At 39.7% G+C, this 17,214-nt stretch overlaps 1 protein-coding gene across 2 annotated transcripts in view; it reads left to right on the forward strand.

Moving 5' to 3' along the window:
- POLA1 (DNA polymerase alpha 1, catalytic subunit) overlaps positions 1-17,214 on the forward strand; it is a 302,116-nt gene that overhangs the window by 106,244 nt on the left and 178,658 nt on the right. For both annotated transcript variants that reach the window (XM_049643627.1, XM_049643628.1), the window contains exons 27-30: positions 10,631-10,663; positions 11,476-11,568; positions 13,147-13,352; positions 15,411-15,543. In XM_049643627.1, the coding sequence (XP_049499584.1) occupies positions 10,631-10,663; positions 11,476-11,568; positions 13,147-13,352; positions 15,411-15,543 (465 nt within the window). The remainder of the gene's footprint in view (positions 1-10,630; positions 10,664-11,475; positions 11,569-13,146; positions 13,353-15,410; positions 15,544-17,214) is intronic.

Raw genomic sequence — 17,214 nt, forward strand, 5'->3', positions numbered from 1 at the left:
CACATATTCCCATGACCTCACTTATAACGAAAATGTTGCAGATTCTAGAAAATGCTAATGTCCTTTTTAGCTGTAAGTATTATCTTGATTGCAGTGCTTCAGAATTGCCCAACTTCATTATCTGAGCATAGCCAGCCTGACGCCTTCTTCTCAAATAGACAATTATGATCAATTAAGCACTTTCAGGCCTTATAGAATACTTAATTTTATTAGTCAATTATTTGTGCTTTGAAAGAGTTAATGGTAGCTACCCAAGCCATTATTAGAAATTAGTATGTCCCAAAATAGAAAGGCTATTTCCTTTGTGTATGGCACTGCAGTGGAAAATGCCAAGCATAGTTTTTACTGAGTTAAAGGGTGAGGGAAGGCGGAGTGGGGGAGAAAGTTACATGTAAATCATTTAGCCATTAACCTAATGGGTGGATTTATAAATCCTATTACTATAAGCCCTTTTCATTTCCACTGAGGCCTGGTGCATGCTTGATCCCACTAATGTAAAATTCATTCCGTCTAAGTGATTACTGAAGTAAGACACTTTGAGTCAATTTTAATCAGGGTGTGTGAAACTTGCCTGAGCGCCGATGTTCACTAAAGCGCGGACATAGTTTGGCCGTGTCTTAATTAGCCTCCCAGATGAGTTATGTGAGGAGTCAATCAGGGAACCAAATCTGAGCCTTTTGACGTGTCCGTGTTTTCTTGTGAGGGAAATAACACTGGTAGGGGCTGAAAATACCCAGCTCCAAAGCGGGAGGCAAAGACCTTTGTGTAGGGGTGTTTCTAGTCTCATGGACATTATGTGAATTCTGAGAAATCTGAAAGCTCGACTCTTCCAGCTAATTGGAGCATCTTCAGCGGTACTTAAATTTAAATGAATCACAGTTTCAAATCTGATGGAATGGGGACCCTCTTCCTAGAAAAACGCATGTAAGCACGCATTCAAATTTTTCCTTATGGTTTCAAGAATGTTCACATTTCTTGACCTTAGGTTAATATCTCCTGCTCCAAGTTTCAACCTTGGTGACTTAGGGTTTGGGTATTTTTTGGAGATGTAATATTTAAGAGTGTAGGCTCACACTTGAACTCTTGTGTCAGTGAGTAGATTTAGCTCAAGTGTGCTTTAAAGCCAGCTCTGCACACTCTCCAGGGTCCTGTGTCAGAGATAATCCCAAGTATGGCAGTAATGCACAGAAGTTCAAGTGAAGCCTAGGGGACATGAGTTTCTGAGCTGGATGGAGGTTGGTGTGGAGGAGGAACAGAGAGTAAGAATGTTGTGAAAGGAAGTTTTATTTAAAGGTGAAAACAGTTTTTTAAAAGTCAAACTTTTTTTTTTTTTTAAGTCCACAAGAGGAATAAATCTTCCAGGGCAAGAAATGAGAAGAGAAGGGAGAAGTTCACTTTCCATTTCATACAGTGCCACAGACCATAGTATTTTAAGTTTTTAAGTCAATATTAGAGCCTTGACACATTTTAGGGCAGTAATCGAGAGATACTCATAAATATTATAAATATATGTGTTAGGGAGGAGAAACCTTTCAGAAAGCTTTGTTTATTCAGTGTGTTTTATATTCTTTACACATGAGCTATCGGAACGTCTAGGTTGTAAATTATGGATTTAAAAGAAAATCAGTTTATCTGGAAAGAGTTGTGTAGGAGAGTTACACTTTTAGTCAAGTTTATATTTAATGGGGCTTTATCATTGGGGTAGAAATTCATTTCTCATGAGTGAATATTTGTTTAACATGCATTGTGCTTGAAGGTGGGGTTAAAACGGATTCACTTTTCACTTCTTGCATGGAAAGAGCTAGCTTTTAAACAATTTTTTAAAGTTTGTTTGTTTATTTATTTATTTAGAGAGTGCACAAGGAGGGCAGGGGCAGAGAGGGAGAGAGAGAATCCCAAGCAGGCTCCTCTGTCAGCACAGAGCCCAACACTGGGCTGGAACCTATGAACTGTGAGATCATGACCTGTGCCGATACCTAGAGCTAGACGCTCAGCCAACTTGAGCCACCCAGGAGCCCCTGAAAGAGCTAGCTTTTATAATTTTTTGTAATGTTTATTCAATTTTGAGAGAGAGAGAGAGAGAGAGCCGGCACGAGTAGGGTAGGGGCAGAGAGAGAAAGAGGGAGAGACAGAATCTGAAGCAGGCTCCAGGCTCTGAGCTGTCAGCACGGAACCTGATGCGTGGCTCGAAACCGAAGACTGTGAGATCATAACCTGAGCCGAAGTTGGCTGCTTAACCATCTGAGCCACGCAAGCACCCCAAAAGAGTTAGCTTTTATTTTTTTTTTTTTAAATTTTTTTTTTTCAATGTTTTTTATTTATTTTTGGGACAGAGAGAGACAGAGCATGAACGGGGGAGGGGCAGAGAGAGAGGGAGACACAGAATCGGAAACAGGCTCCAGGCTCCGAGCCATCAGCCCAGAGCCTGACGCGGGGCTCGAACTCACGGACCGCGAGATCGTGACCTGGCTGAAGTCGGACGCTTAACCGACTGTGCCACCCAGGCGCCCCAAGAGTTAGCTTTTAAATGCATACTGTGTATGGGTTTAATTGCCACTTACTGCAACTACCTTTAGGGTCCATCTGTTGTGGAGATGGATTTATCAGTTCATTGCTTTGCTCTTCTCATGTTAGACCACCTGGGTTTGCCTCCTTTTATTAGAACATAAAAGATAAATGTTTATTGCATCCCTGTGCCAGGCATTGTGTTAGGTTTAATCGCTAAGACATGATCTCTGTTTATAATTTGCTTATAGTGTCTTACTTACCTTTGTATTAGAGCGGTGTGCTCTGGGTATACACAGAGGACTTTGAGGGCTAAATTGGACTAATAATGTACTCCTTAATTTCATTTAGTTGGGGAGGCCGGAGAGGCTTCTCTGATGGTGTGAAGTTCCTTGTAAAATAAGTAGACATTTAAGTGATAATAATACCTAATGTTTATAAGCACTTATGTACCAGGAACTGTAGAAAATAGTCTACATATGTTACATGTAATGTTCACAGTAGCCATCTTGTAGGGAAGCTGTGGTTATCATCTCCATTTTACAGTCAAGAGTTGGAGGCACAGAGAGGTTATATTGTGTGCCTGAGGTCACACAGCTTTTAAGCAGTGCTGTTAGGTTTTGAACTTATAAGTAGCCTGTATCAGTCAGCATTCTGCAGAGAACCAGAATCATTTTGGTGGGGAGGAAGGGGTGTGGAGGGTGTGGGAGGGGAGAGTGATTGATTGATTAATTGAATGATTGATTTTAAGGAATTGGCTCATGTGATTGTAGGGGATGGCAAGACTGCGCTCTCAGGGCAGGTGAGCAGGCTGGAAACCCAAACACACAGCACCTGAGTTGATGTTTCGGCTTCAGTCTGAAATCTGCAGCTTCTTCAGGGGACTTCGTTCTTTATTCTCTTAAGGCCTTGAAATTGATTGGGTGAGGTCCACCCACGTTATGGTGGGGGGTAATCTGTTTACTCAAGGTCTGCTGATTTAAAAATTGGTCTCATGTAAAAACAAAACAAAAGAACAAAAACAAGAAAGCCTTCTAGACTTATGTTTGACCACATAACTGGTTATCACTGGCCTAGCCAAGTTGACACATAAAATTAACCATTACACAGCCTAACTTCTGAACCCACACTTTGGACCAGTGTGGAGAAACAGCATGTGAAAAGCACAGAAGCAAGAAAAGAGCATGGCTCGTCCATGGAACTCAAAATATTTCAGGAAGGTTGAGTTGAAGTATGCATGTGGGAAGCATTCGAAGATGAGGTCAGCTTCGAGTACATCATGAGTCTTGGGTCAAGCTAAGGGATTTGAATTTCATTGCAAAGAGTGCATTTGAAAAAGAACACTGGAAAAGTGTGAAGAATGAGTTGAAAGGTCGTGAAGCTGGAGACAAGGTAGTCTGAGTGGTGAGGGCCAGAAGGAGGGAGAGCACATTGGCAGGAAGCAACCCTGGAAAGACAGAGTCTTATGTGAGACTTGTTCGTTGGATTAGAAAGGAAGTCAGCCCTTTGTTTCAGTTCGAGGCTCTTGGAGGGGCCATTTCTCATGTTTGGAGCTGGGGAGGGTTTGGAGAAGATGGATGCAGTTTAGGAATGAATGCTTGTGGGACAGACGGTGGAAAATGGGCTTGGAGAGAGAAAGTGTTATTCAACCAGGGGCAATTTTGTCCCCCAGGAGACATTTGGCAATATCTGGAGATAATTTTGGCTGTCACAGCTGGAGAGAGAGAGAGCACTTGGGCGCGCGCATGCATGCTACTTACATCTAGTGGGTAGAGGCCGGGGACAGCCCCCCGTGACAAAAAGTTCTCCAGCCTAAAATGTCAATCAGTAGTGCTGAGGTTGAGAAACCCTGATGTATATATGTGTATGTGTGTGTATTCTCCTGAGCAAGAGGGGGAGATATCAGCAGAGGGTGTCAAATTTTTATATATTGTACATATACCCACCCAGTTATGCTAAGTGCATAAAGCTATATGCAGAGAACTTGTCAGAACCTGTATATTTCTAGTTATTTTACAACCACATAGCCTTCAAAAGTAACCTAGGATATGATATATTCTTGTAATGCTGATGGTCTTTGTTGGACATATTAGTGCCTCCTTTCCCAATACTAAAGAAATGAATATGGGGGCGCCTGGGTGGCTCAGTCGGCTGAGCGTCTCACTTCGGCTCAGGTCATGATCTCACACTCCGTGAGTTCGAGCCCTGCATTGGGTTCTGTGCTGACAGCTCAGAGCCTGGAGCCTGCTTCAGATTCTGTGTCTCCCTTTCTCTCTGCCCCTCCCCTGCTCATGCTCATGCTCTGTCTCTGTCTCAAAAATAAATTAAAAAAAAAACATTAAAAAAATTAAAAAAAAAAAAAAAGAAATGAATATGGTTGAAAGACAAAACAACCAGATAGAAGGAAGAGGTATTTTTACATGTCAAACTTGGATTCTAGATTTTTACATCTGGGAGGAATCCCAGCCTCTTCCATTTTAGAAATGAGGAATCTAAGATCTAGAGAGAAAACTCAGATTGTTTCTAAATCACTTAGGTACTAATTGGCAGTTTAGACCACTACTCACATTTCAGACCCCCAACTTTTTTTTTGAGAGAGCGCAAGTAGCAAAGGGGCAAAGAAAGAGAGGGAGAGAGAGAACCCCCAAGCACCGCTAGTGCAGAGCCTGATGTGGGGCTCGAACTCACGAGTCGCAAGATCATGACCTGAGCTGAAGTCGGACCCTTAACCAGCTGAGCCCCCCAGGTGCTCCAACCCCCAAGTTTTTTCTCAACTTGTATTTGTATAATGTTTTATCTTTGCTAACCACGTTTTCAGCACAGATTTCTTATTCCCATCTACCTCAGGGACCTGGGTGGTAGTTTTAATCCCAGTTTCACAGAAGGTAAAACTCCGGTTTTAAGGTAATAAGGAAGGAACCCAGTGTGACAGGAATGTTAAGTGGTGAAGACAGAAAGTAGGGTGCTTATTAAATCCATAGCCTATGCTCCTTGAACATCTTATAGAGAAGACACACATCTAGGAATAACAGGTAAAAGGAAAATAAGAAAAAGACAGTCAAATATAATGAGGATGAAATACATGTTTGCCAAGTGGGAGAACTGAGTATCACAGAGTCCTGCTTGGAAACTGCTGAAATTGGGACTAGGAAAGCTTACATAATGGTTGGATTACCACATATCATAATATTTATATTTCTTCTACTCTTCTTTTCCCTATCCTTCAAAACCATTCATTTTGCTACCCCTCTTATGCTAATGTATTTTTTTAAAAAGCCTTTCCAGTTTATTTCTAATTTTATGTCATCAGTAACAGAAGAATCCTAAAGCCATTGAGATTTCAGTTGTCATTCTCTTCATGCATTATTTGTTTAGGATTTGACCTTTCCCAACATTTTCTTAACTTGTAAGATTTCTGTTGAGTGTCTGCAGCGTCGACCATCATCTGTCATCAAAGTGGGTTTCTTGTTAGTAGATAGCACTGTGATGGACCTGTGCTTTTGGAAAAGGAGCTTGAAACTTTGTTTTTAACTGTGGAAAAGTGGTGTTTTCTTGCTCCTCTGTAGCATTAATAAGCACAGTGTTTGTAATAGCATCTGAAACCATTTTTTGTAACCTTTAAATGCATTGCCAGACACACGTGTTCCATCCTGGCAGAAAGTAAGGAGCCCAATTTTATCCTGACCTTGTTAGGGGAACCTGTAAATACACACGTCAGTAGTAGTTGGGCTTAGGGTTGCTGCTGCTGTTAAACCCGGCATCATAAACCTGCTCTTTCTGCTTAGTAAACCACATCGTGGGTGTGTTCCTGAATACATTATTTTTTTTAGAAAAGTTTTTTAAAATACACTTTACATTTCCTTTTAGTCCCCACCACCCTCCACCAGCCTTCAGAGGCTCAGATTGGGGTTAAAATACTTTTTCGTATTATTTTAATTATTGCTCTCCCCACCCCCAGCCCCACTCCTTTCCTGTTTCCCCCTCCTCTTTTCCCCTAACGGCACTGTTCTGCAAAGCCTGCAATGATTGATATGATGGCAGTGCTGTCATTCTTTTTAACCAAAAAAAAGTCATTTTTGTTCTAGTTATTTTAATAGAGTCCCATTAAAGATGTATTGCTGACTGAAATATCGGCATGAAGGGCTCTCACTGAGCTGAGCCCAGGAATTAAGAAGTCAGGAAATCGGCTGCTGCATTGCAAGAGAGCCTTGTGTGACACCGAATCTCCTGATTGGGGAGATCATTACTGCTATTATGACTCGACTTGCGTAGGAATTTTAAATTCCATCTGAATGTCAGTAATAACCCTCTTAGCAAATTATCCTGAATAAAATCACGAAGGCATTTTATATAATAGGTGTTGAATTACTGGATAGATTTGCTAATTAAATACTCTTTGTTCTGCTGCAGTTGACATTACAGGGTAAGATCTTGAACAATTATTCTCAACAGCTGTACTTTGTTAAGGGAAAAATTAACCACAAAGTTTATTTTTTTACACTTGAAGTTGGCAGATTTTTGAAATGTGCTTGAAAAAATTCCATCATCCAATTGGTAATGAGTAGATAAATATGCAGGTGTTGCTGTGAAATCAGATAACTGCAGACTGCCTTATTAATGAATTTAGCAAGCCTTTATAGCCCTGTTTCCTAGCTGTTGGCACTTAGAAAATGATTTTCTGTCAGAATGGGGAGCTTTAATATTAGGCTTGTCAATTTGAAGTGAACTTACGAACGGACATCTTGTAATCACTGTACCTTGTGTCCAGTAGACTTTTCTTGATACTTGTGGCTTCTTTTAGAAGTGAATCTCCTTAATGGGGGAAATACCCGTGACGTGTATAAATTTTTGACTGTTGGCTTCCCGAACATTCATGTGGTATGGGCTTTTTAACAAGGCAATGAAACATGCTGAAAAGAAAATGAGACGTAAGGTCCTGTTTCTAGATCAAGCTGTTGCCTATTTCTGTTACTTTGGGTAAGATGGTAGAGCCTAATTTTACTCAACTATAAAATGGGATTAATAATACTGCCCACTCCTTAGGATTAGTCATTCAGCATTTTACAGATATTCATTAATAGCCACTGTGCACCAGGACCTCTGCTAGATGCTAAGAGTTTGGTAGCCCACAGGGCACCTAACAGCTGAGCCCTCCCAGTGAACAGTTTGAATCAAGGGTGGCTTTCTGGTCATCCTCGTTAGCGCTTGGGCAAGCGTAAGTCTGGACAGGGCACTTTGGTACCCACCATCCAGAAGTGCTTAGTGAAGAAGCGTGAAAAGTCAGGCTCAGCCTGGTTGCGGGTCTCCTATTGAATGGACTGAAGAGTTGATGAGCTGTGGTTAAGGACCTTGAGCCTGAGATGGAGCTCAGGTCCACTGAAAAGCTACTGTTGAGGTCCCTTGGAAAGATGGTGATAAAACTACCCTCAGAAATTGGTATAACGTCGGTTGAGAGCTATTTGGCTATCTTTATAAAAAATTTGAACCGATATAACCTTTGACCCAGTAAGTCTTATAGGAGTTTATCTTGTTACTGGCAGGTTACATGTGTTTGAGGATAATTTGTTGAAGTGTGGTTATAAAGGTAAAGATCAGAAACAACCTACGTGTTTATTACTAGAGCACTAGTTAAATCATCGATTGACACTGTATAGTTGTTTAAAAAGAATAAGGCAGGTCTTTATGTGTAGATGAATAATATCTAAGATAAAGTATTGGGGTGAAAACAAAGCAGTTATGGTATAGTCTTTATATTTTGCTTAGTTTTCTTTCTTTTTTTTTATTTTTTATTTTTTTACGCTTATTTATTTTTGAGAGAGGGAGAGAGACAGAGCATGAGTGGGGGAGGGACAGAGAAAGAGGGAGACACAGAATCAGAAGCAGGCTCCAGGCTCTGAGCGCTCAGCTCAGAGCCCGACGCGGGGCTTGAACTCACAGACTGTGAGATCATGACCTGAGCCGAAGTCGGACGCCTAACCGATGGAGCCACCCAGGCACCCCTTTTGCTTAGTTTTCTACCATTTTTTGTACAAAAGATCCAACAAGAGGTTTCTGCCACCAAAGAGAAAATTGTTTTGGTAGCAGCCCTCAGATTGTGCTTGGAAATGGTTGTGAGTTGGTGGCAGGAGAGAATAGAGGCGGTTGATGGAGGATGAAGGTTGCCACTACGCGTTGAAGGTACGCTCAAGGACAACATAGTAGGTTTCGTTCATGGTGTGAAAGAAGAGTAGAGGAAATTGCTTACTACATATGTGGAATTTCAGTGAAAGGTTGACGGATGGTGTCTGTGGTATTTTTACTTAGGTACTGGTTACCTTATAGAGCTGTCCGTTGTGATGAGGAAGGCTAAGCTTAGTGTGGTGGGAGGGGCGGAGGGTGAAGAGAACTTGTGATGAGCAGTTCTGTCCTCACGATGATTAAATTGGTTGATCTCGTTATTGCCCTCTTCCCAAAGGAATTGTCATATATTCTCCCACAGTGCATTTCTCTGCAATTTAAATGTTTAAAAAAGAAGGTGAAGTGGAGGAGTGTGAATGTTTTTTAGGAGTTAACTGAATTTCAGAAAAGTAATTGGGATTACTATGAGAATTGTCAGTCAACTAGCAAACAGTTTTTTGAGTACCTGTTACGTGTGAAGCCTGTAGCTAGGCACACACATGTGCTCTGGCCTCCAGGAGCTTGTGGACTAGTTAGGGAGGGGACAAACTGTCAACTAAAAACTTTTCAGAAGGGCATTATCATGATTATCTTAGGCCATTGGTCCTTAGCCTGGCCCGCAACATAAATACCTGAAGAGCTTTTTCCAGAACATTGTGAGGGCCAGGTATTGGTGTTTGTTTGTTTGTTTGTCTTTATGGCTCCCCAGGTGATTCCACCGTACAGCCAGTGTGAAAACCATCGATTAGGGGTGCCCGGGTGACTCAGTCAGTTAAGGGTCCGACTTCAGCTCAGGTCATGGTCTCATGTTTTGTGAGTTCGAGCCCCAGGTTGAGCTCTGTGGTGACAGTGTGGAGCCTGCTGGGGATTCTCTCTCTTCCTCTCTCTTTGCTTCTCCCCCATTTGCTCTCTCAAACATAAATAAACGTTTAAAAAAAAGAAAACCTTGATTAGCCTGATCCATATTCACCACCCCCAGGACAGAGGAAGGGCTTTCTTCCCTAAGAACAAAGGACAGTGAATGCCTGAGCAAAATTAGCCTGTAATAAAGGGGAGGAGAGGAAGCAGTGGAAATGGAAAGTCAGGGGTAGATGTGAAAGATAATTCTAAGTTCAGGGTTTATAGGGCTCTGTAATACATGTTTCCAGTTTGCAGCTATATGGTCCAATGGACAGAACTATCTACAGATATTATGTAGATGTTTGTCTTTATTCATTGAATACTTACTGAGCCCTGCCTCTGGCCTGGGCACCGTGCTAACTCCAGAGAATATGTGAAGGTCTACTCTCTGTCTTTAAGAAATTTACAATCGAGAGAAGAAATTTAAATCTGTGTATATATCTTTTTCACTTTTTTTTTTTTTCATTTTGTAAGGTTATTTATTTTGAGAGTGAGAGAGAGCATGGTTAGAGGAGGGGCAGATAGAGAATCCCAAGCAAGCTCCATGCCTCCAGTGCAGAGCCCAACATGGGGCTTGATCTCACAACTGTGAGATCATGACCCAAGCAAAAATCAAGAGTCTGGATGCTTAACCAACTGAGCCACCCAGGCTCCCCCCCTTTTTTTCCACTAATTTTTAACATTCTGGGTAAGAATTGCCAGATTTGCAATGCTCTGTGAAGCTTTTTTTTTTTAAGCCATAGTTATATTTAAATATTAATAATGACAATTAGTTTACCTCTTTGCCTTATCATAATGGGATGTTTTTATTACACGTGTTTATTAAAGATAGACCTTAAGTAGATTTTTACAGTAGATCTACTTACATATCTCTGGCTGTGAATCAGCATAGAGGCCACCTTACTTTTAGATTATGTTGATATTACTGTTATTTTGAGGGTTGTGGTTGGAAAACCATCAAGAGCTTTAAAATGTATGAGCAGTCATTGGGATATTTATCTCTGTGTACTTAACGTTTATGGTTTTGTAGCTATGTTATGTACTAATCTTGACTTTTTATTTCATTTAGATTTTGATGCATACAAAAGAGATGGTGCAGAAGGTAATGCTGAGCATTTTCATCATACAATGACTCTTAAATATCATACCTGGTGACGTTTTTGTATTCAAGGAAAATTGTAACCCAAACAGACTGGAAATGGCTTCTTAGGATGCCTAGTTTACGTTTATAATCCCTGCTAATGGATTATAGCTTTTTTCTTTTACTAACACTGATATGATCTGGGCACTGCTTGAAGCCTATATGTGAGTGTTTCAAGCAAATTAGTAACAGTGCTAATTAGAGTTTACTTCCAGGCCTTTATACTGTATGTGCTGTAGTGTTGTTTGTTATGATTGATTTTTTTTTGGCACTCTTCGTATTCTCCTAAATACTGTTTGAAACTGTTACAAATTTCATATGGATTTGTGCCCCTGCATTTTAAAAACCCATTATGTTTCTGCTTTATAAATTGCTGTGACCACTAAGCTCATGATACAGTGGATAGATATAGACACCCCCCTTCCTAGTCTCTTATCCTCCTTTATATTATTCAGTTCCACAGTTTGTTTCAGTTGAAACTAGACATTTCCCCTGCCCCTCTACTGTCTGTCTGTTTTAAGAAAATTAGGTAGACTTTCTTAATGTGATAGTGGCTTTCCTCTCTAGTTTACTGGTTTATGGGTTTATTGGTTTATTGATTGTACTCAATATGGACAAGATATGGACATATTGACGATATGGACAAGAATAAACATAAGCTTTTGAAAAATCAGTGGAACGTGTAATTTCTGTAGTATGGGTAATCTTGAGTTTTGTTTATGCTGATCACTCTGTTTTTGTTGTTAACTTTTATAATTTTTGCTTTTTATTAGATGAATCTTGAAGTTATTTATGGAGATACAGATTCAATTATGATAAACACCAATAGCACCAATCTGGAAGAAGTGTATAAATTGGGAAACAAGGTGATGTAATTTGATGAAATTATCTGTTTTACCTACTTTAGTGAATCCTCTTTTAACATGGAACATGTATATGTACACATGTGCTTCAGAAAATAATAAATTTAGTGCTTCTCAGCTCCTCATCTTCTTATTTTTCTTAGCTTCTAATCCAGTTGTTTGTCTTAAGGGTAAAATTCAAAGGAGAGTGTTTTTTCCTTAAATGATAAATACATTTTTGCTTTGAAGAGAGTCTGAGATGTTTTCATCTTGTTTCTAAGGCTGTTGGCTGTGGTGTTCTTGTCACACCTTTGTGATGTTGGGCTTAGGCCTGGCTACAGTCATATCTCTGGGTCTTGCAAGAGGGAGGCACACTGCTTCACACCCTATGTCTTCTTTCTGATAAAAGAAGAAAGCAAAAAAAAAATTTTTAATGTAAATTTAAAATATGGTCGTGTTTATACTTATCACATTATCATGCATGAGGAGAAACATCTCTAATAGCGTTCAGGTGGATTTTATACACTGACAGATATGGAGAAATACCTGCCTACATACATACATACATGTACACACGTTAGAATTTTTACAGGAGTACTTAAAATATATTTGAAAAGGCAAGTGGACATTTGAAAGTAATCATTTGTTGCCCCCGTATTGCAGTCGAGGTTTCTTGAGTACTTGCTATGTTAAGATATTGTCCCAGTAACCTAGAACTAAGATATCATCTTCCAGAGTAAGAACTTCCTGCCTTTCTCCATTAATATGTGTGAAGTTTGACCTATAGCATTCACCTGAGAGCAAGCCACACGTACTGTCCTCATGTTGCACTTCAAAAAGCTGTGTATTTTCCCTGGGTGACTGGCTGTGCCTTGATCCTATCAATAAAGAGCAGGTCATGTTTTGTTTAACATACAGGTACAGGGAGATCTTAGACATTATTTTCATAGTCAAAAGTTTTACTTGTTTCTGGCCACGTATCTACTTGTTAAACTGTCTAATCTTTCTAATTTAGTAGTTTGAAGGTAAGTACGAATGAATTTAGTTTTTATTTTTTATTATCTTTTTTAATGTTTATTTAGTTTTGAGAGAGAAACAGAGAGACAAAGCATGAGCGGGGGAGGGGCAGAGAGAGGGAGAGGGAGACACGGAATCCGAAGCGGGCTCCAGGCTCTGAGCTGTCAGCACAGAGCCTGACACGGGGCTCGAGTCCACGGACCGTGAAATCATATGAGCCGAAGTCGAATGCTTAACCGACTGAGCCACTGAAGCACCTCTGACTTTAGTTTTTAGATTCAAGAAGACTATTTCATAATTTTCGTAAATTTCCTGCGGCAGACCCAGCTAATTCTGTCCTTTGGTTGAGTGGCATGATATATTTATGTTATGGTGTATTTTTTTTAATCTGTTTTTGTCCCTGTGCTCTTTGAATGGTTTTGCATCATACTCAACATAATACTGTGTTCTGTATCACCTGAGTAAATGCATTCTAATCTTGTGTGCATTCAAGTTCTGTTTAGATTAACTCTTGGGAATTTGTAGCATGTTCATCTCCCTAGTGGATGTTTGAGAAGCTAGTATTAACGGTCGAAATTTTCACAGGTAAAAAGTGAAGTGAATAAGTTGTACAGATTGCTTGAAATAGACATCGATGGTGTTTTCAAGTCTCTGCTACTGCTGAAGAAAAAGAAATACGCCGCTCTGGTTGTTGAGCCAACGTCGGATGGGAATTACATCACCAAACAGGAGCTGAAAGGATTAGATATAGTTAGAAGAGATTGGTGTGACCTTGCTAAAGAAACTGGAAAGTGAGTTCGGCTTTCATGTGTGCTTTTGTTGTTTGTCTTTAAAAACTTCACATAGTAATGACATGGACAAGATGTATGATTCTGCCAAGCGCAAGGACCCAACTTCTTTTTTACAGATTAATGCTCCTCACTTATTGGGAGTGGAATTTTCCAGGTAGATGAAAACTTAGAAGAAGCCAAATTCACTCAGTGAGAGATACTTGCTGTAAGATACATCTTAGGAGTTGTGACTCATGATGAGGGTAAACCTTCACATATTAGCTCCCTACAGAGTTGATTTCATTGGTGTTGGCTTGTCTCTGTTTTGTTTTGCTTTCCTATTCTTACTAGAAAGTGCCTTGTGTTGTGTCCCTGAATCATCATAGAACCTCTTTAGGAGGTCTTTAGGAGGAACATAGTTGTTAAGGTGTCCCCATGTTTTGACTTAAATATTCTGGGATTCAAAATGCACCATGGAGTGAGACTTTGTTCCCAACTGTATCTTTTATGTATAAAGATTCTTAGGAATCTCTAGAAAAAAATGCCTATCAGGTTAATTTAAGAGCTGGGTCTCAAATACCCTACGTACCTCAGAAATAATAAATGTCATGGCTGACCCCCTAGCTTTGCATCTGAGACTGGAAATGGTGATACTAAGGCCTGTTTTTTTTTTTTTTTTTTTTTGAGAGAGAGAGAGAGAGAGAGAGAGCGCGCGCGCGTACATGAACGAGGAGGGGCAAAGGGAGAGGGAGAGAGAGACTCTTAAGCAGGTTCCATGCCCAGCACAGAGCCTGACATGGAGCTTGATTTCATAACCATGAGACCATGACCTGAGCCAAAATCATGAGTCAGACGTTTAACCAAGTGAGCTACCCAGGCTCCCCAAGACCTCTTTTTTTTTAAAGAGTCACATTAATTTATAAAGCACCCATTTAAAAAAACCTGTATCTTTATGTATTTAATGTGCCATCTTTCTAGATATTCCTGTTTTGTGAACCTGCCCAATTCTGAAAATAGAACTTTTTACTTTAAAGCAAAATTTTAAATTAATCTTAATATTGCTGAATATTCACACTTTTTACTTGTTTTCCAGTCTCCGTCTTGCTTTCCACATTGGGAGATTGAGCAGTTGTTGCTTCTGCAAAACCACTCTTGATTAGGCAAAGTTGATCATCGGAGTATAGGTCACTGTTAGCCTTTTATGAAATGAAGTTTGAAATGCTTCATTGCCCCCAAATGTACCCAAAGATGAAACTACTTTGTATAGACTGTCGATTAGAGTGTTCTCTTCAGCTTTGTGTTTTCTAAGAAAAGATGCATCATAATAGAAGTAAATTTCTCTGAGTTAGAAATGTATTAGTAATTAAAGCTATACAAATGTTTTTGTCAGGGTTCTTTTTCTGACAAATTATAATGCAGCTGTCAAAGCCTTGCTCTGCATTTTCTCAGAAATGGATAAAATATTGGCTTCCTTACTCCTTTTCTTTTTCTTTTTTCCCTTTTTTTTTTTTTGAGGGGGTCTGGTAGAATAATAGGAAGTGTAAGGTTGGAGAACACTGAGCAATATAATGAAGCCAAAGAAAGAAAAGTTTGAAATCTTTGGTTTTTTAAAAAATTTTGCGTAAAGAGCAAAATATTTCTGCTTACCTAGTTAATGGTCATCTTAGCCTGGTGATACCAGAAATAATATCTTGCTACTTTATGGGGAAAGTCCAATTTTTTCTTTTAAAATTTTAGCCTGTGAGCAGAATATAACTGCTTGTGAATTTTGTAGCTGCATAGATGCACTTGTGGATGGAACACATACCTTTCTCAGTGCACATTTTGTGTGAAGCATTAGCTGCTGAATGAAAAAGGGTCTGTATGTTTAAGGGCAAACCTGACGTTCCAAGGTTGGTAAATCTTTCGGAGAGTTTGTGTAAAAAAACAAATAGTAACGGCCTTTTGGACATTAACGCTCATGTTAGCTTTTAGTGCAGCTCTTGTCCACATGTAAATCTAATGGCATTTATCTTCCTTTTCTCTCCTTTATCAATAAAGTATAATATTAAAAAAATGAATCCTTCTCTTTTTTTGCAGCTTTGTCCTTGGTCAGATTCTTTCTGATCAAAGCCGAGACACTATAGTGGAAAACATTCAGAAGAGGTTAATAGAAATTGGAGAGAATGTGCTAAATGGCAGTGTCCCAGTGAGCCAGTTTGAAATTAACAAGGTAAATGTAGCATTTATTGCTGAGCCCAGCTGCTGCCATGTGTTTTTTGCCTCCTTCAGATAGTTGAAGAACCACCTCATCCTTGCAGTCGAAATAAATTCTAGCTGGTGATGAAAGCTGCTTAACAACTATCTCCCCAATGGATCATTAGCATACCGCTTCCTCTTCCAGCTGCTGGCACTGCCCTGTCTCCATCTTTTACTTGGTGGAAGCCTTGTTTCCAGAGATTGTGTAGAGTGACCTAGTTGATGTTTAGGGAACTAGCGAGTATTACCTTCTCCATGGTCCTCGTCCTCATCTATACTTGTTTGCAGAGGACAGCCTGTAAGCTTAGAGAGAGACAGAGACAAGAGTGTGTGTGTATGTGTGACTTTCACAGAAGGGGATCCTTAGAGGTGTTGTAATGAGAGGGCTTTTGTGGGACATAGTCATTTAGAATTAAGATGGCGATAGCATTTTTTGTATAGCCAGAGCACTTGTGCTTTTATTTTCTTTTTAAACTATGTAATTTAGACTCTGTGGACAGTTTTAGTTGTTGAAAATAGGGAATATTTTTTTCTTACCTAATTTGAAAAATAAAACCTTGGTTTCCAAAGTGCTGTGTAATATAAGATGTTAGTTTGCAGATCTCCCTTTTTTCCTCCATTTGAAGAGTACCCTTACATATACAGAAGCTAATTCTGCAAATACCATTTTATCCATTCTGTGATAGATTACGTTGTCAGAGCTGATAGAAAAAAATAATTTTAATGAAAAAGAATTTGATGATTATATAAAATGGAAGAGTTAAGAGTTAAAACTCTAATGATACCATCATGATACCTTATGTTAAGGTGATGCCTGTCATTTTTGCACATTTTCTTACTCTTGGAAACGTACTTTTACATTGAAGCGATTACAATACATAGTATTTGGAAATGTGTTTTTGTTTACATTTTATTTATTTTTGAGAAAGGGAGAGAGAGCACAGGTAGGGGAAGGGCAGAGAGAGAGGGAGACACAGAATCGGAAGCAGGCTCTAGGCTCTGAGCTGTCAGCACACAGAGCCTGACATGGGGCTCCAACTCAGAACTGTGAGATCATGACCTGAGCCGAAGTCGGACGCTTAACCACCTGAGCCACCCCAGCACCCCAAGGAAATGTGTTTTTATTTAACATAAACAGATTTTGCCACATTTCTATGTTATCTTAAAAATGATCATGTTAATTTTGTATTTCACGGATACATCTTTATTTAAAAATTTTGTCTGATTATTTACATTAGTTTTGGTATTATAAATAACCAGATTGAACATCTTTTCTTCTTTATCTTTTTGCTTCTGAATGAATTATATTCTTAGTTTAGGTTCCTTGGCGCGAAATATTTGAGTCAAGAGATAGGACTATCTGGAGCACCTGGGTGGCTCAGTTGGTTGAGCATCTGACTCTTGATTTCGGCTCAGCTCGTGATCCCTGGGGCGTGGGATTGAGCCCTGTATGTCATTCTCTTTGCTGAGCATGGAGCCTGCTTTGGATTCTCTCTCTCTCTCTCTCTCTCTCTCTCTCTCTCTCTGTCTCTGTCTCTGTCTCTGTCTCTGTCTTCCTCCACCCCTTCCTCTCTGCTTCTGCCTGCTCTCTCTTTCTGAAAATAAAAAAATACAGGAATATCTGTACAGCTCTTGCCACATTGCT

The sequence above is a fragment of the Panthera uncia genome, chromosome X (assembly GCF_023721935.1).
Source record: "Panthera uncia isolate 11264 chromosome X, Puncia_PCG_1.0, whole genome shotgun sequence".
Lineage (NCBI taxonomy): Eukaryota > Metazoa > Chordata > Mammalia > Carnivora > Felidae > Panthera > Panthera uncia.